The following is a 26,350-nucleotide window of genomic DNA, read 5'->3' as shown; positions in this document are numbered from 1 at the left end:
ACACACATGATACACACATGATACACACACGATACACACATGATACACACATGATACACACATGATACACACATGATACACACATGATATACACATGATACACACATGATACACACATGATATACACATGATACACACATGATACACATGAGATACACACATGATACACACATGATACACACATGATACACACATGATATACACATGATACACACATGATACACACATGATATACACATGATACACACATGATACACATGAGATACACACATGATATACACATGATACACACATGATATACACATGATACACACATGATACACACATGATATACACATGATACACACATGATACACATGAGATACACACATGATATACACATGATACACACATGATACACACACGATACACACATGAGATACACACACGATACACACATGATATACACATGATACACACATGATATACATGATACACACATGAGATACACACACGATACACACATGATACACACATGATATACACATGATATACACATGATACACACATGATACACACATGATATACACATGATACACACACGATACACATGATACACACATGATACACACACGATACACACATGAGATACACACACGATACACACATGATACACACATGATATACATGATACACACATGAGATACACACACGATACACACATGATACACACATGATATACACATGATATACACATGATACACACATGATACACACATGATATACACATGATACACACACGATACACATGATACACACATGATACACACATGATACACACATGAGATACACATGATACACACATGATATACACATGATACACACGATACACACATGATACACACATGATACACACGATACACATGATACGCACATGATACACATGATACACACATGATACACACGCTACACACAATACACACATGATACACACAATACACACATGATACACATATGATACACACAATACACACATGATACACACATGAGATACACACATGATACACACATGAGATACACATGATACACACATGAGATACACATGATACACACATGAGATACACATGATACACACATAATACACACATGATACACACATGATACACACATGATACACACAATACACACATGATATACACATGATACACACAATATACACATGATACACATGATACACACAATACACACATGATACACACACGATACACACATGATACACACATGATACACACATGATACACACATGAGATACACATGATACACACATGAGATACACATGATACACACATAATACACACATGATACACACATGATACACACATGATACACACAATACACACATGATATACACATGATACACACAATATACACATGATACACATGATACACACAATACACACATGATACACACATGATACACACATGATACACACATGATACACACATGATACACACATGAGATACACATGATACACACATGAGGTGTTTGGGGTTTAATGTTCAGTTTTAATTTGAAGATCAGCTTTCAGCAAAATTTACCTTTGAAATAAAATAAAGAATAATAAATGGAAATAGTCAGATAATTGCATTATATGAGTGGATTTACTTTTCAGAGAAGGAACCTTTGTCCGGTGTGTGCGGCTCTCAGTCGGAACTGTTTGAACGGGACACCGAGGTGACAACTTGGAAGCAGTCGTTGTAGCTAAAGGTCCGCGAGAAAGATGAGCACCAAACAGGTGACCTGCAGGTGAGTGTGTGGCTCTGCCTGTCTGTCTGTCACTCACCCGTCTGTCTGACTGTCTGTCTGTCGGTCTGACTGTCTTGCTTCTTGTTTCTGACGCGCATCACTACGTACGCGTTAGCATCGAGCTAATGTTTTTAGCTCTTAGCTTGCGTTCCGCTGTCACTTCAGTTTGAAGTTAAAACTCAGTCAGACTCCGCTGCTCCTCCTGCTCCTCCACCTCCTCCACCTCCTCCTGCTCCTCCACCTCCTCCTGCTGCTCTTGCTCTTCCTCTCCTTCACCTCCTCCTCCTCATCTCCTCCTTCGCCTCCTCTTCTCCATTTCCTCCTCATCTCCACCTGCTGCTCCTCTTCTCCACCTCCTCCTGTGTGACTGATTAATTACTAACGGTTTTATTTTGGTGAACTGCAGCTTCATAAAGTCCTTTAGATGAAATGACAGAGTATCAGACAGCAGGCCTTGAAGAGGTCCTGGAGAGGTCAGGATGAAGACCTTGAAGAGGTGCTGGAGAGGTCCTGGAGAGGTCAGGATGAAGACCTTGAAGAGGTGCTGGAGAGGTGCTGGAGAGGTCCTGGAGAGGTCTTGGAGGTCCTGGAGAGGTCAGGATGAAGACCTTGAAGAGGTCCTGGAGAGGTCCTGGAGAGGTCAGGATGAAGACCTTGAAGAGGTGCTGGAGAGGTCCTGGAGAGGTCCTGGAGAGGTCTTGGAGGTCCTGGAGAGGTCAGGATGAAGACCTTGAAGAGGTCCTGGAGAGGTCCTGGAGAGGTCAGGATGAAGACCTTGAAGAGGTGCTGGAGAGGTCCTGGAGAGGTCAGGATGAAGACCTTGAAGAGGTCCTGGAGGTCCTGGAGAGATCCTGGAGGTCCTGGAGAGGTCGGGATAAGAACTTTGAAGAGGTCCTGGAGAGGTCGGGATAAAGACCTTGAAGAGGTCCTCCTTGAAGAGGTCCTGGAGGTCCTGGAGAGGTCAGGATGAAGAGGTTCAGCTTTCAGGAGTCCTTCACTAAGTAGTGCTATGGTAACCTTCAGGTCAATAAATCTGGACCTGGGATGTAGGGTAGTAGGGACCTGACATCACTTCCTGTGTTTCAGGTACTTCCTCCATGGAGTGTGCAGGGAAGGGAGCCGCTGTTTGTTCTCTCATGACCCGACCAGCAGTAAACCCTCCACCATCTGCAAGTTCTACCAGAGAGGAGTGTGTGCCTACGGAGAACGCTGCAGGTAACACACACCGACAGGGAACACACACACACACACACACCCGACAGGTAAACGGGTGCAGGGAGAGGAGCAGTGCATGATGGGAAAAATAGTTTCTGTCTGAACACCAGACCTTCATGTGTTTCACAGGCTCGCCAGAGGTCAGACATTAGCATCAGTGTTACATCACTTCCTGTCTGTGATCTGTGTGCAGGTATGATCACATCAAACCACCCAGAGGAGGAGGAGGAGGAGGAGGAGGAGGAGGAGCTTCAGAGGGTGCAGCAGGAGGGGGAGGAGCTGGGGGCCGAGGCAGAGGGGCAGTGAAGAAGACGATGGTCCTGAGAGACAGAGGTGAAGAACACTGTGGTGAAGTCTGGAGGGACAGGATGTAAACAGGATGTAAACAGGGTGTAAACAGGATGTAAACAGGAAGTTGTCAGCTGTGTGTTCTGAATCTAAATGATAGATTTAAAGATTATAGAACTGATGACTCAGGAATCTGTCTCTTAGTTCTGGGAGCAGAAAGCATGTTTGCGGCTCCAGCAGAGAGCTCGGGGTCAGAGGTCACGGCGGCGGCGGCGGCGGCGGCTCCTCAGTCGTATGTGGACGCCATCAGAACTGGTCTGGATGGTTCGGCACCGGAACAAGGTGCTGATCAATAACACCGTCCTGATGATCAGCTGATGTTCACAGACAATCACACCTTTTACTGTGTTCTCTGCAGCTCCTCCCCCAGTGGGCGGGGCTTACCAGGACCTTCCCCAGCTGTGTCCCTACGCAACTGCCGGACACTGTTACTACGGAGACAGCTGCACGTATCTCCATGGCGACCTGTGTGATGTGTGCGGGCTCCAGGTGCTCCACCCCCACGATCCCGAGCAGAGGAGAGCGCACGAGAAGGTGTGCACGTTCATGTAGTCTGTCTGTCTGTCTGTCTGTCTGTCTGTCTGTTTCTCTTTCTGTCTGTCTCCCATCTGTCTCCCTGCCTGTCTCCCAGCATCCCTCCCTCCGTCCCTCCCTGTCTCCCTCTCTGTCTCCCTCCCTGTCTCCCTGACTGCCTGTCTGTCTGCCTCCAGATGTGTCTGCTGGCCTTCGAGGCCGACATGGAGAAGGCCTTTGCAGCCCAGCTCAGCCAGGACAAGGTGGGTCCGGTTTCTCTTTGGTTCAGTTGCCATGGTGACAGTAACCCCAGTAACCGCTGCTGTTGTGCAGGTGTGCTCCATCTGCATGGAGGTGGTGGTGCAGAAGGCGAACCCGTCAGACCGCCGCTTCGGCATCCTGTCGTCCTGCTGTCACACCTTCTGCCTGGCCTGCATCCGGCAGTGGCGCTGCACCAGAACCTTCTGCAACAAGATCATCAAGTGAGGCCCGGTTCTACCGAGACCCGGTTCTGAACAGACACGGGTCTAAATAGACTAGGTTCTAAAGAGACCAGGTTCTACAGAGGTTCTAAAGAGTCTGATTAACTTTGTCAGTTTTACATTTCTTCAGAGAAAACTGTTCTTATTTTTTCGTGAAGGTTGTTACAGATCGATGCTCAACTGTTCCTGTCTCAGAACCGAGATCCGATCTGACCTGCGTCTCTGTCTCAGGTCGTGTCCCGAGTGCCGGGTGGTGTCTGAGTTCGTTATCCCCTCGGCATACTGGGTGGAGGACCAGGAGGAGAAGGACCACCTCATAGACCTCTTTAAGTCTGGGGTCAGGTGAGCCACGCCCACCTGCTTCCCAGCCAATGAGATACAAGGACGCCTTCTGCAGGTGAGCCGTGTCCGACCTGTGTTGTGTGTCTGCAGGAAGAAGGCCTGTAAGTACTTCGATCAGGGCCGCGGCTCGTGTCCCTTTGGAGGGAAGTGTTTGTACCTTCACGCCTTCCCGGACGGAACCCTGGCAGAACCCGACCGGCCGCGCAAACAGCTGAGCTCCGAGGGGAACGTCCGGGTCAGAACCTGCTCCTGCTGTCGTCCATCAGCTCGCTGCTGCTCGATGTTCTCGTGTCTAACGCCGGTTCTGTTTCTGGTTTCAGTTCATGAACAACGTCCGTCTGTGGGACTTCATCGAGGAGCGCGAGCAGCGCGAGCTGCCGCCGCTGCCGTCCCTCGACGATGACATCACAGAGCTGAGGGAGCTCTTCATGCAGATGTCGGGACCGAGCAACGACGGGCCGGAGACCCCGCCCACTGCAGACCAGTAGAGACTGGACTGGACGGCGTCCTCTGGTCTCCATGGTAACCTGTGTTTGGGCGGGACTCTTACGATGAATCCACATTAAATCATGTGACCACTGCAGCTGTGTTGATGTTTATTTAATGTGTTGGAGAAACAACAATCAGAGTATCACATTACACCTTTATATATATACAGTGGAAGAAATAATTATTTGATCTCCTGCCCATTTTGTAAGTTTGTCCACTGACAGAAATGAACGGTCTATAATTGTAATGGAGGTTTATTTTAACAGAGACAGAATATAAAAAACAAATTCCAGAAAATCACATTATATAAAAGTTATAAATTGATTTGCATCTGATTGTGTGAAATAAGTATTTGATCCCGTAGCAGAACATGACTCAGTACTTGGTGCAGAAAGCGTTGTTGGCGAGGTCAGAGGTCAGAGGTCAGACGTTTGTGGTAGTTGGTCTCCAGGTTTGAACATCTCAGGAGGGATGTTGTTCACTCCTCTTTGCAGATCCTCCAAATCCTTCAGGTTTCCAGGCTGTTGCTCGGCAACAGGAAGCTTCAGCTCCCTCCACAGATGTTCTCTGGGATGAAGGTCCGGAGACCGGCTCGACCTCTCCGTGACCTTCATGTGCTTCTTCTTGAGCCGCTCCTTTGTTGCCTCGTCATATGTTTTGGGTCATTGTGGTGCTGAAGACCGTCCACGACCCGTCTTCAGTGTCCCAGCTGAGGGAAGGAGGTCATCCCCCAATATGTCCCGGTAACGGCCCCGTCCGTCCTCCCCTCGATGCGGTGAAGTCGTCCTGTCCCCTCAGCAGAGAAACACCCCCAAAGCAGAATGTCTCCACCTCCATGTTGGACGGTAGGACAGTGGGGACGGTGGGACGGTGTTCTCGGGTTCTAGTCAGCGTTTCTCTTCCTCCAAACACAGCGAGTCCAGTTGATGTCAAAGAGCTGGATGTTGGTCTCCTCTGACCACGTCACCTCCTCCAAGCCTTCTCTGAATCCTTCAGGTGTTCGTTGGTAAACTTCAGACGGGTCTGTCCATGTGTCTTCTTGAGCCGGGGGACCTCGCAGCGCTGCAGGATCTGAATCCATGACGGCGTCGTGTGTTACCGATGGTTTCCATGGTGACTGTGGTCCCAGCTGTCTGGAGATCATGAACAAGTTCCTCCGTGTAGTTCTGGGCTGATCCCTCACCTTCCTCATGATCATTGATACCTCACCAGGCCAGATCTCCATGGAGCCCCAGACTGAGGAGATCCAGACCGAGGAGCCCCAGACGGAGGAGATCCAGACGGAGGAGATCCAGACCGAGGAGCCCCAGACCGAGGAGATCCAGACCGAGGAGGTCCTGACCGAGGAGATCCAGACCGAGGAGATGCAGACCGAGGAGGTCCATGTCATTTCGTGTTTCTTCCATTTCCCAATAATCCACCAACAGTTGTCTCCTTCTCACTGAGCTGCTGGCTGGTGGTCTTGTAGTCCATTCCAGCCTCATGCAGGTCTGCGATCTGTCCCTGACGTCCTGAGACAGCTCTTTGGTCTCCATGGTGGACAGGTTGGAATCTGATTGATTGATTCTGTGGACAGGTGTCTTTTATACAGGTAACGAATTGAGACGGGTGTCTTTTATACGGTTAATGAGTTGAGACGGGTGTCTTTTATACGGTTAATGAGTTGAGACGGGTGTCTTTTAGTACTTTCTTAAAGTGAGAGGACGAATCTAACCGTTTGTGGGAGACAGAATTGTTGATGGTTGGTCGGAGATCAAATACTTATTTCACACAATCAAATGCAAATTAATACGATGTGATTTTCCGGATATTTTTATTTTTTTATATTCTGTCTTTGTTGTAATAAACCTCCATTACAATTATAACGTTCATTTCTTTATCAGTGGACAAACTTTCAAAATCAGCAAGAGATCAAATAATTATTTCCTTCACTGTATATATGCATACACTGTATATGTATATCCTTATATATATCCATCTGGAGACTGCTGCATTCATTCCTCTTGACATCAGTGTTTGAATCCATCAGGCTCCACCTCCTCCTGGTCCTGATTGGTCAATAATCAGAACCAGGAAGTCCCTGTAAATCTTTGATTGGTCATGGATTAATCATATGATTGTATTGATATACACTCCCAGCCACTGGAGGGAGCTGTTACACAAGAAGCTGAAGAGCCTCCAAACAAAGAAACAAATCAATGTATTGATCATTTGAGCAGCCAATCAGTGATCAGAGCAACAAAGTTTCCAAACATTAAAAGTGATTTCTGTTTGATTACAAATATAAAAAGTTGATCATATTTAAATCTACATGATGTGTTTTATATAAATGAATGAATCATTTTCAGGTTGAAACTTTTATGTTAAAAAGTTCCCTCTGGTTTCCTGTCCTGAACACATGACCTTCATCAGAGTCAGTTTTATCTTCTTCACTCGGAGTCTCTGTTACTCATCTTCATCATCTTCATCATCATCATCATCATCATCATCTTCATCTTCTGCGAGTGAAGTTACGACATGAAACATGAAACTGAGGAAGAATTCAAACTATCTTCATCTGTGGAGGCGTCATGTCTCCTCTAATTACTTTAATCCAGTCAGAGCACCTTAACTCCTCACAGCCGAGAGCAGGGAGTCAGGCAGCAACAGGTGGCCGGGCTCCTCCTCCTCCTCCTTGTCCTCCTTCTCCTCCTTCTCCTCTTCCTCCTCCTCTCAGTGTGCTCTGGTTTGCTGACATGAAGCTTTCCGGGCTGCGTCGCACTGTGTCAGGCTAACAGAACCCCGGGCTGTCAGGCAGCAGGACGAGCAGGAGGAAGAGAAGGAGGAAGAAGAGGAGCAGGAGAAAGAGGAAGGAGAACGGTGATCTGACGACTGGAGGATGGGAGCCTCTTATGGAAAGAAGGTGAGTGTTTGTTGTGAAGTTCTGAGCAGGACAACGGTTCTGATCGGGTTCTTCAGCGATGAAGATGACATCGTCAGTTTGAACTGATATTTAAGGAACTGGAGGATCACAGAACTGATTGGATCAATACAACCTGTTTACCACCAGTGACGCTGTGGAAAATACAAACAATGAAATGATTTGTATATCATATAAACTTTAATATTTAATTAGAAAGAAATCAAAGACAACAGATCAAATGTTGAAACTTTTATAAAAATATATTCTCATTTAGAATTTGAAGTCAGCAGGACGTCTCTGAAACATTGGGTCATGTTCACCACTGAGTTTTAACAACACTCTGTAAACATATGAACTGAGGAGGCCAGTTTCTGGAGTTTTGAAAGTGAAATGTCCCATTCTTGCCTGATAGAGGATTTCAGCTGCTCAACAGTTCAGGGTCTCCTTTGTTGTATTTTTTATGTCATGACATTTTTAAAGTGACAGAACATAAAGGATCAGCAGCTTGAAGCCATTTTGTTTTCTTCAGTTGATCCGATCAATAATCAGATCGATTCTGCAGGTTTGGTTTAGATGAGGTCACTCAGAGTCCAGAGTTTAAATATCATCTGATGATCTTCATATCAAATCTGTGGAAGACGTATCAACATTAAAATGAATAACAATCAAAACATTCACAGCAAATATAAGATCTTTGGAAGTGAAATGTTTCCTGGGTCAGAAACACAAACCTGTCGTCCTCATTCGTCACTTCTAATAACCTTTCTAACCCTAACCTGCAACCCTAACTTTAACTAACCTTATATTTAATTAACCCTAATTTTAACTAACCTTACTTTTAACTAACCCTAACTTTAACTAATCCTAACTAACCTTATAACCCTAACTTTAATTAATCCTAACCCTTCTAATAACCCCAACTAACCTTATAACCCTAACTTTAACTAACTCTAACTTTAACTAACCCCAACTAACCTTATAACCCTAACTTTAACTAACCCTAACTTTAACTAACCCTAACTAACCTTATAACCCTAACTTTAACTAACCCTAACTTTAACTAACCCTAACTAACCATTCTCAGGTCAAAAAACTGTAACGTTTGAGAATAAATGAAACAAGCTGATTTGCACATTTCTACGAAACGTCTCGTCTGACGAACTCGAACTTCAGAACCAGTTTCAGTTACGAGGAAGTTCTGTTTCTTAAACACAACGTTTCAGAAGGAAAATGTTCAGAAGAGAAACCGCTTGAAGTTGCAGGAGGTGGCTGAAACATCTGGACAGATTTATATGTTTCTACGGAGACAAAATCAATTCTCCGTGTTTCTCAGTGTTCTCCGTGTTCTCTGTGTTTCTCCATGTTCCACATATTCCTCCATGTTCTCTGTGTTCCTCTGTGTTCTCCGTGTTCCACGTATTCCCCCGTGTTGTCCATATTCTCTGTGTTCCTCTGTGTTCTCCGTGTTCCACGTGTTCCTCTGTGTTCCACGTATTCCCCCGTGTTGTCCATATTCTCTGTGTTCCTCTGTGTTCTCCGTGTTCCACGTGTTCCTCTGTGTTCCACGTATTCCCCCGTGTTCTCGATGTTCTCCGTGTTCCCCTGTATTCCTCCGTGTTCCACGTATTCCCCTGTGTTCTCCATGTTCTCCGTGTTCCTCTGTGTTCTCCATGTTCCATGTGTTCTTCCGTGTTCAACGTATTTCCCCGTGTTCTCCGTGTTCCTCTGTGTTCTCCGTGTTCCACGTGTTCCTCCATGTTCCACGTATTCCCCCGTGTTCCTCCGTGTTCTCTATGTTCCACATGTTCCTCCGTGTTCTCCGTGTTCCACGTATTCCCCTGTGTTCTCCGTGTTCCTCCGTGTTCTCTGTGTTCCACGTGTTCCTCCGTGTTCTCCGTGTTCCACGTATTCCCCCGTGTTCTCAGTGTTCTCCGTGTTTCTCAGTATTCCACGTGTTCCTCCATGTTCCACGTGTTCTTCCGTGTTCTCCGTGTTCCTCTGTGTTCCTTTGTCTTCGTTCTCGCTTTAAAGTTCCTCAGAGATGAAACAAAGCCGAACTCGAGTAACGAGAAACGACTTCACCACAGAAACAAATATTTGAGTTATGAAGCGCAGCGCACCTGTTGAGGAGTGCTGGGGTGTGTTTGTTGCCACGGTAACAAACAGCTGACAGCAGGCGGGTGTGTGTGTGGTGGTCTGAGAGGGGGTTATGCAGCTGCAATGCTCCGCCAACATCGAGTCATTGGTCTATTTCTGTTCCCGTCGGCAGCAGCAGGTGGAGGCGAGCTGCGACCTCTGACTGTGACCTTTGACCTGCTGCGACCTCTGACTGTGACCTTTGACCTGCTGCGACCTCTGACTGAGTGTTTCCGGCTTCTCTAACACCGTTCATTACCGGAAGGTGTGTGTGTGTGTGTGTGTGTGTGTGTGTGTGTGTGTTAAATCCAGCTCGGAGGCAGATTAGGACGATCAGAGAAGATCCTGCAGCTAAAATTAGAGAGAGCATCTTATCTAGGAACAGGAGGCAAGAATGACATCATGAATAAATCATCAATAAACTGAGGGAGATTTGAATTATGAGACAAAAAAAACTGAATGAGGTAAAAGGTCAAAGTGTCGGTGATGATTTCATTAATTATTGATGACCTACAGCACAGATCAATCATCAGTATCAGAAAGTAGAACATCATTCAGACACACAGGCTGCTGACGGTTCAGAAACAAGTGCTTTTATTTTGAAGGGCAGGTGGATGTGTTTTCCATTGAAAGGCTCTGAGTACTTCCTGCTGCAGCTCTGAGCTGTAATGCTGCTGTGTGACCAGCAGAGGTCAGAGGTCAGTGTGTGACCAGCTGAGACATCAGAGGTGTTGATCAAAATGATCATTGGTTATTGACTATATATGCAGGTCACCTGGTTTTACTGCAGCGGCGTGTCGTGTCTCTTCCTGTTCAGTCTACTCTGTTTATCAATAAAGTTTGATTGATTGACTTTAATTGATTTATCTGACCAATTAATAACTGTCCTTAAGGAAGCGCTGCACCCTCGAGGGGACGGAAGAGTCAGCTTCAGGGGGGAGATGCTGCTGTTCTCTGCTCCTCTCGAGGTTTATTCTGAAGGACCACCTCTACAGGAAGTGATGTCACAGTGAATCTGAACATCCGTGTTTCATTTGTGTCTGAGTGTACTGTTCCTTTAAGAACATGCAACCTCACGTGTTCTCATGTTCCGGCCTCCTTCCTCCTCCTCTTCCTCCTCCTCATCCACCTCCTTCCTCTTCTACTTCCTCCTCCTCCTCTTCTTCTCCTCCTTCCTTATCCTCCTCCTCCTCCACCTCCTCCTCTTCATCTTCTTCATCCTCCTCCTCCTCCTCCACCTCTTCCTCTTCCTTTTCTTCTTCCTCCTCCTCCTCCTCCTCTTTAACCCCCTCCATGAATGGACTTTGTGTTGGTTGCTAGGAGCGACTTCATCAGGCAGCAACATGGTGACAAGGCCCTCACTGTCTCAAAGACCCCCCCGCCCCCATCCCCTCCCCCACCCCCCCACTGGGGTGAGTGTGTGTGTGTGTGACATGAATGTTGTTTACAGGATGTTAACAGGCTTCCTGAAGGTTCTCTAGTTCTGGTCTGGTTCATCTGTCTCCACCTGTTTCCACCTGTCTCCACCTGTTTCCATCTGTCTCCACCTGTTTCCACCTGTCTCCACCTGTTTCCATCTGTCTCCACCTGTTTCCATCTGTCTCCACCTGTTTCCACCTGTTTCCATCTGTCTCCACCTGTTTCCATCTGTCTCCACCTGTTTCCATCTGTCTCCACCTGTTTCCATCTGTCTCCACCTGTTTCCACCTGTTTCCACCTGTCTCCACCTGTTTCCATCTGACTCCACCTGTTTCCACGTGTTTCCATCTGACTCCACCTGTTTCCACCTGTCTCCACCTGTTTCCATCTGACTCCACCTGTTTCCATCTGTCTCCACCTGTTTCCATCTGACTCCACCTGTTTCCACCTGTCTCCACCTGTTTCCACGTGTTTCCACCTGTCTCCACCTGTTTCCATCTGACTCCACCTGTTTCCACCTGTCTCCACCTGTTTCCATCTGACTCCACGTGTTTCCATCTGTCTCCACCTGTTTCCATCTGACTCCACCTGTTTCCATCTGACTCCACGTGTTTCCATCTGTCTCCACCTGTTTCCACCTGTCTCCACCTGTTTCCATCTGACTCCACGTGTTTCCATCTGTCTCCACCTGTTTCCATCTGACTCCACCTGTTTCCACCTGTCTCCACCTGTTTCCATCTGACTCCACGTGTTTCCATCTGTCTCCACCTGTTTCCATCTGACTCCACCTGTCTGAGATAGATTTCTGTTTCCTATCTCCTGAGCATGTCTCTTCTTCTGTGGTTTCAGAAGGGATACAACATCGACCACGAGCTTCCAGTGAAGCAGCAGTGTGTGAAGAACGGGAGGAACCCGACCATTCGAGGTCAGTTTGTTCCTCTCAGGCTCCCGTCTGTCATGGAGGGAATGTTCTGTGATGTTCTGTGATGTTCTATGTTCTGTGATGTTCTATGTTCTGTGATGTTCTGTGATGTTCTATGTTCTGTAATGTTCTGTGATGTTATTTGATGTTCTGTGATGTTCTATGTTCTGTTTTGTGATGTTCTGTTTTGTGATGTTTTGTGATTTTCTGTGATGTTCTACGTTCTGTGATTTTCTGTGATGTTCTATGGTTTGTGATGTACTATATTCTGTGATGTTCTATGGTTTGTGATGTACTATATTCTGTGATTTTCTATGTTTTGTGATTTTCTATGTTTTGTGATGTTCTATGTTTTGTGATGTTCTACGCCACCATCAGTTTGGAACTGGAAATACAAACACTTTTTATTTATGATAATCAGTTTTTATTTATAATCATACATTTCCTCTAGAAACAGAAGAAAAGCTGAGAGCAGCGTGGGAACAGGCTGAGGGCAGGCTGCTGTACAAAGAGGAGGGGGGGGGGGAGATGAGGAGGAGGAGAAGGAGGAGGAAAAGGAGTGACACACTGAGGATCATGTGACCGCTGTTTCACACTCAGCATGCTTCAGTTGCGTTGGAGGAGCAGAGAATGAAGGTTCTCTCAGAGTAACTCAGATCAGATCATCAGGACCTGATCAGCTGGACCGGATCAATCAGATCAATCAGATCAATAACATCAATCAGATCTATAATATGGATCAGATGGATCGGAGAGCGATCAGCAGCCTCAGACAGCCGGACTTAATCAGGGAGGGGATGGTAAAGTCTGGTAGGACTTTTACTCTTTATCATCACATCGAACTTCCACTCTGCAGTTTTTAGTTCAAATAAATTAGTTATAAATGTGAGTTTAAATATTATTATTCTGCAACAATATAACTTTATTCTAATAATAATAACTAAATGTATAATAAAGTTTAATTACGTATTATCAGTAAGAACAGAAGCTGTGTCATCGTTGACTGCATGTCGGCAGCATTTTAAAAATACTGCTTTTATATATTTTAAACTTTATATATAAATATAAAAAATATATTTCATAATGTTTTGTGTAAAATGTTTGTTTGTACAGCTGTAAAAAAATAATTCAATATGAAATCGTGAAATAAAGAGCAGGACTTGGTAGACCTGGTGTTTCCGTTTATTATTCCCTGTATTTCATCCGTCACCTCCAGTTTGGTGGTTTAGTTCAGGTTTGGTGGTTTAGTTCCGGTTTGGTGGTTTAGTTCCGGTTTGGTGGTGTAGTTCAGGTTTGGTGGTTTAGTTCAGGTTTGGTGGTTTAGTTCCAGTTTAGTAGTTTAGTTCAGGTTTGGTGGTTTAGTTCCAGTTTGGTGGTTTAGTTCAGGTTTGGTGGTTTAGTTCCGGTTTGGTGGTGTAGTTCAGGTTTGGTGGTTTAGTTCCGGTTTGGTGGTGTAGTTCAGGTTTGGTGGTTTAGTTCAGGTTTGGTGGTTTAGTTCCAGTTTGGTAGTTTAGTTCAGATTTGGTGGTTTACTTCCGGTTTGGTGGTTTAGTTCCGGTTTGGTGGTTTAGTTCCGGTTTGGTGGTTTAGTTCCGGTTTGGTAGTTTAGTTCAGGTTTGGTGGTTTAGTTCCGGTTTGGTGGTTTAGTTCCGGTTTGGTGGTTTAGTTCCAGTTTGGTGGTTTAGTTCCGGTTTGGTGGTTTAGTCCTGGTTTGGTGGTTTAGTTCCAGTTTGGTGGTTTAGTCCTGGTTTAGTAGTTTAGTTCCGATTTGGTGTTTTAAACCCGTTGCGTTGTTCTCTGATTGCTGATGTTGGTTATTGATTGATGGCAGTAGGTGGAGCGATCAATAACTGGACCGTTGCCATGGTTATGTCCTGTTTGTCTGTTGCATCATGTGTTTGGTGACCAGCAGTGTTTATGTAAGAGTGTTTGAACAGTGTTAATGGACCGAACCTTCGACCTGTTCTCAGTTCAACGTGGTTCTTAAAAGTTTTTCTCATCCTGAAATCCGAAGACCAAAAACCCTGAGAGGATGTATTTTATTTTGTAGGTTTTGATTTAGTTTTGGTTTGATGCTTTTAGCAGCAGATCTGATTGAAAGACTTTTATTTCTAGAGGATGAACGAGTGACTGAATGAATGAATAAATGAATGAATGAACGGATGAATGGATGAACGGATGAAAGACATTATCGTCTGATGTTGTGGTGAAACATGATCCTGTTTCCTGGTTCAGTCCGAGCGTCTTCTCTGAGGTTGTAACCGGATAAAGTTCCTCAGAGACGTTCAGTCGGTCGATATGAAACCTCAGAACGTCTTGATGTCGCCCTGCGGGACATCCAACGCTCAAACACCTCCATGTTCAGGAGACTCTGATGGACCTGCAGCTGCTATTGTTGTTGTTGTTATGGTTGCTGTTGTTGTTGTTGTTGTTGTTGTTATTGTTATTGTTATTGTTATTGTTATTGTTATTGTTATTGTTATTGTTATTGTTATTGTACGTCCCTAATATTCTGGTGTCTGGAGGCAGTAAATCCCTGCAGCAGGTCCAACATCGGTCTGAGCGTCTGTCCTCATCCTGGAACCGACGACATGATGTGATGTCCGAGCCTCATTTCATTTTTGTGAAATATGACGCAGCGCCGGACGAGTTCTCCGGTTCAGAACAAGCTCTTTGTTGACGACATGTGATCTCCGTCTCCCAGAATATCTGAGGACTCGGATCAGATGCCCGTTAATCTGCCCCGAGCTGCAGAGACCCAACTGTCTCAGAGACCTGAAACCAATGTCTGTCCAACAACAGGACACCAGAACCAGAACCAGTACCAGAACCGCAACCAGAACCGCAACTGCAACCAGAACCAGAACCAGAACCACAACCAGAACCAGAACCGCAACCATTTTGGACACATTGGACATTCTCATGTCTGACGTCCTGCCAGCGTCCTCGGAGGACACCGAGTCTAATAACAGCCAAACATCTGGAAGGTTTAGTTCTTCTTAAAGCAGCTCCTTTTCTGGTCTGATGGTGGCGCTACAACTGAAACTTCATATCTAACAGTAAAGTTCTATCAAAGACATCCAATTTTGAGTCCCAATGTTTTCATGTTCTGTCTCTGTCCTCGTGTCTTCAGCATCAGCGTATGCAGACCTGCAGCGGCCTGAGGGCGTCCACAGGAAGCCGTCTCCAGTGTCAATCCACGTCCCGCAGCCGGATTACCTGGACGGAGACGAGGATGAGGACCTCATCAAACCCAAGAAGCTGCTGAACCCCGTTAAAGCTTCGAAAAGTCACCAGGAGCTCCACCGAGAACTGCTGAGCAGCTGCAAACGGTAAGAGGACAGGGACACTGACCATGACCAGGATAGGGACGCTGACCAGGATGGGGACACTGACCGGGATGGGGACACTAACCATGACCAGGAAGGGGACACTGACCAGGACGCAGACACTGACCATGACGGGGACACTGACCAGGACGGGGACACTGACCATGACCAGGACGAGGACACTGACCGGGATGGGGACACTGACCAGGATGCAGACACTGACCATGACGGGGACACTGACCATGACCAGGACGGGGGCACTGACCAGGATGGGGACACTGATCGGGATGGGGACAGTGACCAGGATGGGGACACTGACCGGGACGGGGACACTGACCAGGACGGGGAGACTGACCATGACCAGGACGGGGGCACTGACCGGGATGGGGACACTGATTGGGATGGGGACAGTGACCAGGATGCAGACACTGACCATGACGGGGACACTGACCAGGACGGGGACGGAGACCATGACCAGGATGGGGAAACTGACCAGGACGGGGACACTGACCAGAATGGGGACATTGACCAGGGCGGGGACGGGGACACTGACCAGGATGGAGACGGGGACGGGGACACTGACCAAGACAGGGACGGGGACACTAACCAGGACGGGGATACCGACCAGGAAGGAGACACTGACCAGGACGGGGACACTGACCAGCACGGGGACGCTGACCAGGATGGAGACACTCACCAGGACAGAGACACTGACCAGGATGGGGACACTGACCAGGACGGTGACATTGACCAGGTCGGGGACACTGCTCAGGACGGGGACCGAGACACTGACCAGAACGGGGACGGGGACATTGACCAGGACGGGGACACCGACCAGGACAGAGACACTGACCAGGACGGGGACACTGGCCAGGACGGGGACGGAGACACTGACCAGGACGGAATCCAGTCTGAGACACCGACCAATCAGAGAGCAACATTTTCTGGTTTGATGTGTTCATGAATCAGTCTATTGGCGTCTTCATTGTTGAGTTCACACTCTTTGAGGACGTTGCTAGGCAACAGCCTCCAGCTTCACAGGCCTCCGCCACCGAGGACACTGGGAAAGTTTTCACCTCCACACAGTCACAGAGCGTTGATGCTGCTCGGTGATGTCAGCACTTCAAACAGAACTTCATTTAAAACTTCTTGCAGTGTGATCCAGATGTAAACAAACACCTAATCATATAAATGTTTTAATTATTAATAATTTCAATAAAATTTATAAACGTCTCCGTGTCAGTTTTAAACTTCAGTTTGAATTTTTTTTATTCACTTTTATCACAGCAGCTTTAAAACCACCTCATGTTTATCTGCTGTGACGTCACAGCGCCCCCTGCTGGAGCAAACTCTCATTACATCATGTGTGTGAACACGGGTGTTGTGTGTTGCAGGGGGGGGGTGAGTGTGGAGATGAAGCCGGAGCTGCAGAGAGTTCTGGAGACCAGGAAGAGAGATCAGCTGATCCGGCAGAAGAAACAGGAAGAGGAAGCTCACAGGAAGATCTCTCCTCTGGAGGCGGAGCTAATGAAGAGGCACCGCAAGCTGGAGGAGGTAACACACACATACACACACTGATACACACACTGATACACACACTGATACACACACATACACACACACATACACACATTGATACACACACTGATACACACACACATACACACACTGACACACACACTGATACACACACTGATACACACACACATACACACACACATACACACATTGATACACACACTGATACACACACTGATACACACACACATACACACACACACATACACACATTGATACACACACTGATACACACACACATACACACATTGATACACACACTGATACACACACACATACACACATTGATACACACACTGATACACACACACATACACACATTGATACACACACATACACACACACACACATACACACATTGATACACACACACATACACACACACATACACACACTGATACACACACTGATACACACACACATACACACACACATACAGACACTGATACACACACTGATACACACACACACACACACACACACACACATGCACACACTGATACACACACACACACACACACACACACACACACACACACACACACATACACACACACATACACACATTGATACACACACTGATACACACACTGATACACACACACATACAGACACTGATACACACACTGATACACACACACATGCACACACTGATACACACATACACACACACACACACACACATACACACACTGATACACACACACACACTGATACACACACTGATACACACACTGATACACACACACATACACACACTGATACACACACTGATACACACACATACACACACACATACACACATTGATACACACACTGATACACACACACATACACACATTGATACACACACTGATACACACACACATGCACACATTGATACACACACTGATACACACACACATACACACATTGATACACACACTGATACACACACACATGCACACATTGATACACACATTGATACACACACTGATACACACACACATACACACACACACATACACACACTGATACACACACACATACACACACTGATACACACACACATACACACACACATGCACACACTGATACACACACACACACACATACACACACTGATACACACATACACACACTGATACACACACACATGCACACACTGATACACACACACATATACACACTGATACACACACATACACACACTGATACACACACACATACACACATTGATACACATTAACATACACTAACACACACAAATACACAAACATTAATTTACACAGTATGTCTTTAGTCCCCCGAAATGTCTCTCTGTCTGTCTGTCTCTGTCTCAGCTGGACAGACAGCAGCAGGAGGACCTGAAAGCTCCAGAGTTTGTGAAAGTGAAGGAGAATCTGAGACGGACGTCCATTCACAGTAAAGAGGAGAAGGAGGTGTAGAGACAGACGTGATGACAGAGACCCACAGTGTCCACAGGTCTCCTGGACTCAGACGCTCTGAGGACACTCTGAGGACACTGAGGACACTATGAGGTCACTCTGAGGTCACTCTGAGGACACTCTGAGGTCACTGAGGACACTCTGAGGACACTGAGTTCACTCTGAGGACACTGAGGTCAATCTGAGGACACTCTGAGGACACTGAGTTCACTGAGGATACTCTGAGAACACTGAGGTCACTCTGAGGTCACTCTGAGGACACTCTGAGGATACTCTGAGAACACTGAGGTCACTCTGAGGACACTCTGAGGATACTCTGAGAACACTGAGGTCACTCTGAGGTCACTCTGAGGACACTCTGAGAACACTGAGGTCACTCTGAGGTCACTCTGAGGACACTCTGAGGACACTCTGAGGATACTCTGAGAACACTGAGGTCACTCTGAGGTCACTCTGAGGACACTCTGAGAACACTGAGGTCACTCTGAGGTCACTCTGAGGACACTCTGAGAACACTGAGGTCACTCTGAGGTCACTCTGAGGACACTCTGAGGTCACTGAGAACACTGAGGTCACTCTGAGGTCACTCTGAGGACACTGAGGTCAATCTGAGGACACTCTGAGGTCACTGAGAACACTGAGGTCACTCTGAGGTCACTCTGAGGACACTCTGAGAACACTGAGGTCACTCTGAGGTCACTCTAAAGACACTCTGAAGACACTCTGAGGAGGACCAGGTGCAGAGACACAGACGATGTCCTGTGGGGACAGACAGTTGTCTGAGGACAGAAGGACAGCTGTGACGTAGAGGTTGATCAGCTCTGATTGGCTGACTGTAAAGTAAACATGAAGTTGGAGCAGCGAACAAAAACAAACGAGATGTTTCTGAAAGACAAGAGAAAAACAAGCAAATGTTAAGTTTCAGATGAAAAACAAACGATAACGATTTAACGAGTTTTAATCACGACAAACAGAAACAATATCAATGAAAACATTTTATTGAAATTAGATGTTACATCAGAATTATGATTTATGGTTTCTGGTGTCGTGTTTCCTGCTGGAGATCGACAATTAATAACTCGATTATTTCCTGTTTCGGTTCTCGTTAAAGATGAAGAAATCTTTGTTTTTATTAACATCAGAAGTCGTGAAAGCTTCTTCTTCTTCTAGTTGTTTTTTTTGACCAATTTAAAGGTGCGTCACCGCCACCTACTGGAGCAAAAGATTAGTTGTGAAATCAAAGCTGCTTGCTCTCCAAAACCTCCGGGAAGGTTCACTCGGTTCTATCTGCTGCTTTCAAAATAAAAGCTAAGAAAAGAATTTGATGTAAATGAAAGTGATTAAAATCACATCCAGTTTGTTTGAGAGACGGTGAGGACGTTTCCACGGTGATGAAGGCTGAACTGAACGACCAGGAGTCAAAAAACCTCTTCAGGAAATGATTTATGAATGAAAGTCATCGTCACTTCGACTCTGAGACGTCAGACAGCCCGAAAGGAGCCGCACAGTACAAACAACAGCAATAACAACAACAACAACAACAATGATAATAAAGTTCTTGTGTTCTGTGGTCCCTTTCAGACAGTACTTTCAGAATAAGAGCATCACACATGAAGACCCTCTGCAGCAGTGAGATCAGCTGACTGAACGTCTGAATCTGTTTAACAGACGTGTTGATGACGTGTCGTCCGAACAGCAACACGGAAGCACATGTTTGACTTCTTCCTGTTTCTGTTTAAAGAACTTCTGTAAACACCTGCAGCATGAAACACAGACTTTATTTAGAAAGGTTTGTTTACTGTAAACTTCCTGTTTTCAGATTTCAGGCTGATGTTTTTAATTCTGTCAGCTGGAAGGAAATCAGAAGATAATTTATTAACGACAAACAGCAGCTCTAATAAACTTCTAACGTCATGTGTCTGGAACAGCTGATAAAAAGCTTTTAGTTTTCTTCATTAAATATAAATACATATCATGTGTGTATCCAGACAACCCAGTGTTACCACATACATGACAGACACGCCGGTCCACCACAGCAAAATATTGAGATAGTCCCGCTTTGGGTTGTCGAGGCGTGAAAGTTACATGTTTTGAAAGCTTTTCCCAACCATGTTTTATTTTTCATGAATCCAACCACGTGTTTTACCTAAAGTTTAATTTTCCTGTAAGTCACATGGATGTAATCATGCAGTAGGTTCATTTTGGTCCTCTACAGGAAAACGTGTAACTTCCATGCCCAGACAGCGTAAAGCGTGTCTATTTCACATTTAGCTGTGATAGCAGATGGATCCAGGATGTGTGTTACCAGTCCGCTGTAATCTCAGGCTGCTGATGACACACTCTGGATGTATGAATATATATTTATATGATATTTGAACATAAACTGTGAAATGAGGCTAAAGTGAGACTTCACTAATTCTGAGAGCTGCCTTTTTATGATTGAGATTGTCGTTTATTGAGCCACTTGTTTCCATGGAAACAGACTGCAGACTCCGGTGTCCTCACAGCAGGGGGCACTGCAGCACAGAGAGGTTAAAGGTTGAAAGAGCAGGTTGAGAAACGGGATCCGGACCGAGAGAAGCAACCAGGTTCTGCTGCTGAACCCAGAACGCTTCGTGAAGCGGTTCACTGTGAGGATCAATAACAGGTCGAAGGGATGTTTCAGGGTCCAGAAGCTCATCACACATGAAAAAGAACCATTACAGTTAAAATGAAGAAATTTATTTTTATTTTCTGTCAGTTTGTTGACATGAAGATATTAAAGGACTAACCCTGCTGTTTGATTCTTTATTGTCACCTCACATCTGATTTCAGGACAGAAACCGTCCTGAACGCAGCTCACAGGTTTTTATTCTATTATTATTATTATTATTATTATTATTATTATTATTATTATTATTATTACGTGTGTAACAGGAAACCATCCCAGCAGCAATAACCTATAAAATCTATACAAGAAATATATTCAATAACGCTGAAAAGAAAATATATATTTATAGAAAGATGTGTAGACGTCACCTTAGACTGGAATAAACCCGCTGGAATAAATCCATTCACGGCTGCTCTGAGGAAAGGAAAGGAAAGGAAAGTATTTTCAAAGTAAAGTACTTCGTAGTTTATGGGCATGTAAGACATTTTGTTATATTTGGTGTATTAATATGAATACAGTTCATTTTAGTATATATGTATATATATATATATGTATATATATATATATATAAGTATAAAGAGTATATATATAAGGGGTGAAGAAGACGAAAGAAAGATCATGACGTCATTGCCTGTCACCGTGATGACGTGTTTTATTGACTTGCCTCACCTGCAGCGTCCAGCTGCTCTCTGTGATGCAGTCTATGTCCACCAGATGTCGCTGCTTCACTTCTGTCCTCTGTACACTGAACTTTCCGTCAAATCCGATCCACCCAGGTACAGGAAGTACCTTCACCTGGCCTGCTACATGTTTCAAAATAAAGTTAATCTAATCCAGCAGAAGAACCTCAACAACACAAACCTGACCTGTCTTCCAGTTTCTGCTGTCTGGGACAAGAAGAGTCTGATTTTAGGATCCAATGATAAAATGTTTTAATAGAATTTAGATAACGTGACTGAGGCTTTGTTTTCTTTTAATATTTTGTATTATTCACACTTAAATTGAAATGTCTTTAGATTCAACTTTTCAAGTGACTGTGACTGATGCTGAGTGAATATTTATCTTATTATTAACTTTTTGAATATAATTTACATTTTAAGTTTCTTTGTGTGTGTGTGTGTGTGTGTGTGTGTGTGTGTGTGGTGTGTGTATTAGTCTTTATACATTCTTTAAATTGCCTTTGTGCATAAAAAAAACGGTTAAATTAAACTGGTTCTGTCCAATATATTTTCATTTGCTGATTTATTAATAAAACTTGATTTATATGTAATGTGGGCCAATTAAACTTGTATTATTTCATTTTGTTTCAGTGAGTCAGTTCACTTTGGAAAACAGCTTAATTAAATTAAATTTAATTTAATCAGACGATGACGACGGGATGCAGTTGAAAACCTTTTTTTTCTTTAGTTCAACTGTGCTTTATTTTGGAGGTTTAACCGGAAGCTCTGCGTGTTTTTACCATACATTGACAGCGCAGGTCCGCAGCTGCAGAGCAGCGGCTGACGCAGAGCCGGAGCCGTCGCCACAGACCGGGCTGCAGGAGCGGGAGCCGGAGCCGCCTCGCCTCGCACCGCGGGCTGAATTGTTCCGAGCCGAACCTCCGGTCCGCTTCTGCTGCATGAATGTGAGGAGCACCGTCTGCAGCGGCGACTGGAGACCGTTAATCTGCTGGATTTATCCACCGGGACGGAAGAGACAGCTGGGCGGGGGGTGGGGGGTGTCGATGAGGTTTTTAGGAGGAAAGTAAACCGCTTTAAAATGGACCCCGCCGCCCGCAGCCGGCGGCCATAGACGGACAGTCGGTCAGGTAAGAGCTCCACACCTGCGGCGGAGCGGCGGCGAGCTGACGGAACCGCCGTCTTCTGACGCATTTGAGTCCGCGGCGGGTGAAGCTGCGGTCGGTTCACTTGCTCCAGGACTGCGCTGCTTCATCAGACGTGCCTTTCTTTGGCGAGGAGGTCCAACCAAATTCTATTCACACATCTGATAATTAAAAGAGTTCTGCTGCTGGCTGAGCTCGGGCTCCTGTTCCGCCCCGCAGGGAGATTTTTCCGGATATTTCCGGTATTCAGGTGAATTCGGCTCCGATTTGATCCACATTAAAGCTCGTTATTGCCATAGATCAGAGTTAACCTTTCAGAACCACTTCTGCTCGCCACCGCCCTCCATAGCAGAAAGCGGGTGGAAAAACCCCGGAGCACCGGCAGCTGAGCCACATCCAACAGGACCCCCGGGTCGATGTGATGGAGGTGCCCCGATGGAAAACCCGGGAACAGCCCTTTAATGATGGCTCTGTCCGGGCGGATGTTGAGTGGTAAATACGGCCACGGTAAAGTGTCGGATTTCTGAATGGACTTTGGTTGGGCAGTGTGGTTTTGGGACTGGGCACAGTGCAGCTGCTGCAGCTGCTGTTTCTCCTTCCGCTAAACGGCCACTGACACCTGTCACCTGTTTCTGTCTGCGCATGTGCACTCTGTCTCCCGTTCAAACCTTCACAAATATTCAACTTACATCAGAGCGACATAAACAACAAACAAGCTGGCAGCTTGAATAACAAATAGACACACTCATCCCCCCCCCCCCCCCCCCATCATCCAGCGGCCCCCCCCCCCCCCCCCCACACACACACACACACACACACCTTGGGGTTTGGATGTTCCCGCCTCTGGTTCTGGTTCCATGGTTCTGTTGGACCTGCAGACAGACTCAAGGTCCAGATCAGAGTTCTGAATGAAGAGAGGAAGACGCCTCTTCTTCATCTTCATCATTAGAGTAATCATAGAGCTGTACCCATGACTAACCTCCTCTGTCCTCTGTCTCCTCAGCCTCCCTCCTCCTCCTCCTCCTCTTCCTTCTCCTCCTCCTCCTCCTCCCTCCTCCTCCTCCTCAGTATGTCGGCGGCGCAGACCCAGAAGGAGGGAGGTGAGGGGGGTTGGGGGTGTCTGGAGTCTCTGGGTCTGACCCAGAAGGAGCTGGTTCTGGCCGAGGCGCTCCAGATGGAGTACGACGCCCTCTCCAGACTGAGACAGGACAAGAGTGGACCGGGTCCCAGCCATACCGGGTCCAGAACTCTGGGTCAGACCCGCTCCAAGAGCCCCAACCCCTCCATGGAGAGGCCCCGCCCCACACCCAGCCAGCCAGCCCCCCCAGGAGGAGGCCTGCTGAGGGGTCTCTCTGGTTCAGACTCGTCCCTGAACCAGCCCGGAGGGTCCCGGTCCCCCCAGTCTGGCCCGGCCCGGCCGCTGCCCCCCCCCGGGATGCTACGTCAAGGAGTCCCTGTACATCCTGGACGGTCCGGAGGTCAGCAAGGCCCGAGACCTCCCGGGGTCCGGCCACGGGGAGTCTCTGGGATCCGGGTCAGGGTTTTCTCCTAAAGGCTTCCCGACTCTTTCAGACGATGTTCCCCCCGCCATCCCCCCAAGGAACCCCCTCCCATCAGGGTCAGAGAACCCCTTCCTGCCCCCCCGAGGGTCAAGCGTGCCCCGGGACGTCAACCTGTTCACCCCCGACGTGGACCCGCCCAAACTGTCCGGAGAGCTGAACTACGACAACATCAACGACTCGCTGGCCAGACTGAATGAGGGCCGGCCGCGAGGCCGCCGGGCCAACGCAGACCAATCAGGGAAGCCCGTGGCTCGCAGTAAGACCCTCCCCCCTCAGGTGCCCCCCAGGACGTACGCACCGGTCCCCAAGAACAACAAGAACCAGCGGAGGGTGTCTGCAGACCCGGTAAGACTCGTGAGGTATTATGGTCTGTATTTTGATTGGCTGGAGGTGTGGCCTGAGGTTCATTTTCACCCAATCAGAGCAGAGCCTCATGAATAATGTAAAGTTTATGTAAACGGCTTCAGAAGCAGGAGAGAGGAGACCAGGATTGCCTGCCCTCTGATTGGCCAGCTGTAGTTACCTGCCCTCTGATTGGCCAGCTGTAGTTACCTGCCCTCTGATTGGCCGGCTGTAGTTACCTGCCCTCTGATTGGCCCGATGTGTGATTGACAGGTGTCGCTGGGCTCCAGGATGAACGGCTTTGGGTACGAGCTGTTCCAGGTGTCGGAGGAGAGGGACGAGGAGGTGGCGGCGTTCTGTCACATGCTGGACGTGTGAGTAGCTCGGTGACTTCCTGTGTTTGTGATGACGTCTCTGTCTCTGAGACACAGTGTGTTACTGTGACAACAGCAGATCAAGCTTTATGATTGATCAGTGACTGTCCATCACTCTTCATCATTTGATTGATCCAGCTTCCTGTTGGAGGAGGAGTCTTCCTCTTTAAGCTCCTCCTTCTCAGGGTGTGACTCCATCATGTTTAGAACATACGTGGCGTGTCTCCGTGTCTCCGTGTCCTCAGGCTGCGCTCGGCGTATCCGCATGCCGACTGCTCCAAGAACGCCGGCTTCGTGTGGTCGCCGTCGGTCGGCCACGAGGAGCTGCACCAGGCGCTGGGGGTCAGCGTGAAGGTCACGGTGGTCAGCGAGCACTTCAGGGAGCCGCTCACCTTCACCTGCGATGGTGAGGCGCAGGACGTCTTGCTGGCCCTTCAAAATAAAAGCTTGATAGAGAGAACGGATCGTAACGATGTCGTTTGACTGTTTAATGCTTTTTAATTTGAGAATTTATTTTAGGAGGACGTCTCTCTGTGAAGTCAGAACAATAAGTCTCTGCTGTCTCTTGAGGTTCGTCCACCGTGGACCTGCTCATCTACCAGACTCTGTGCTACGCTCAGGACGACCTAGACCACCTGGACGTGGACCAGTACCTGCTGAAGGTCTGTGGACACGACGAGTTCCTCAACAAGTAAGAACCTGGAACTTCCTG

The 26,350-nt window shown here is 46.8% G+C and overlaps 3 protein-coding genes across 6 annotated transcripts in view; all 3 read left to right on the top strand.

Moving 5' to 3' along the window:
- The first annotated feature begins 1,692 nt into the window (after positions 1–1,692).
- Positions 1,693–5,269, top strand: mkrn2 (makorin, ring finger protein, 2). The gene is made up of 10 exons (XM_069175476.1): positions 1,693–1,786; positions 2,873–3,001; positions 3,195–3,334; positions 3,494–3,631; positions 3,708–3,883; positions 4,060–4,125; positions 4,196–4,344; positions 4,576–4,686; positions 4,777–4,921; positions 5,007–5,269. The coding sequence occupies exons 1-10, from the start codon at positions 1,761–1,763 to the stop codon at positions 5,172–5,174; spliced, it is 1,248 nt and encodes a 415-aa protein (XP_069031577.1). The 5' UTR covers positions 1,693–1,760; the 3' UTR covers positions 5,175–5,269.
- Positions 5,270–7,849: 2,580 nt separating this feature from the next.
- Positions 7,850–21,663, top strand: LOC138214084 (protein FAM107B). Of its 4 annotated transcripts, none has more exons than XR_011179602.1 (6): positions 7,850–8,077; positions 12,482–12,557; positions 15,688–15,886; positions 17,278–17,437; positions 18,784–18,992; positions 19,124–21,663. XR_011179602.1 is itself a non-coding variant. In XM_069175455.1 (5 exons), exons 1-5 carry the CDS (start codon positions 8,054–8,056, stop codon positions 18,886–18,888), a joined length of 564 nt encoding a protein of 187 aa, XP_069031556.1. In that variant the 5' UTR covers positions 7,850–8,053; the 3' UTR covers positions 18,889–21,663. The 4 variants fall into 4 exon arrangements, 2 of the variants coding, with proteins under 2 accessions (XP_069031556.1, XP_069031570.1); XR_011179603.1 differs by having other exon boundaries at positions 18,784–19,441; positions 19,522–21,663; XM_069175455.1 differs by having other exon boundaries at positions 18,784–21,663.
- Positions 21,664–23,036: 1,373 nt separating this feature from the next.
- pik3c2b (phosphatidylinositol-4-phosphate 3-kinase, catalytic subunit type 2 beta) overlaps positions 23,037–26,350 on the top strand; it is an 18,527-nt gene continuing 15,213 nt past the window's right edge. The window contains 6 exon segments of the mRNA XM_069175488.1: positions 23,037–23,345; positions 24,364–24,798; positions 24,800–25,267; positions 25,538–25,638; positions 25,884–26,044; positions 26,209–26,329. Of these exon segments, the coding sequence (XP_069031589.1) occupies positions 24,430–24,798; positions 24,800–25,267; positions 25,538–25,638; positions 25,884–26,044; positions 26,209–26,329 (1,220 nt within the window). The 5' untranslated portion in view covers positions 23,037–23,345; positions 24,364–24,429.

This window comes from Embiotoca jacksoni, unplaced genomic scaffold, assembly GCF_022577435.1.
Source record: "Embiotoca jacksoni isolate LCO1_2020_lvr unplaced genomic scaffold, fEmbJac1.0.p SCAF_104, whole genome shotgun sequence".
NCBI lineage: Eukaryota > Metazoa > Chordata > Actinopteri > Embiotocidae > Embiotoca > Embiotoca jacksoni.
This window is presented reverse-complemented; position numbering and strand designations above follow the sequence as displayed.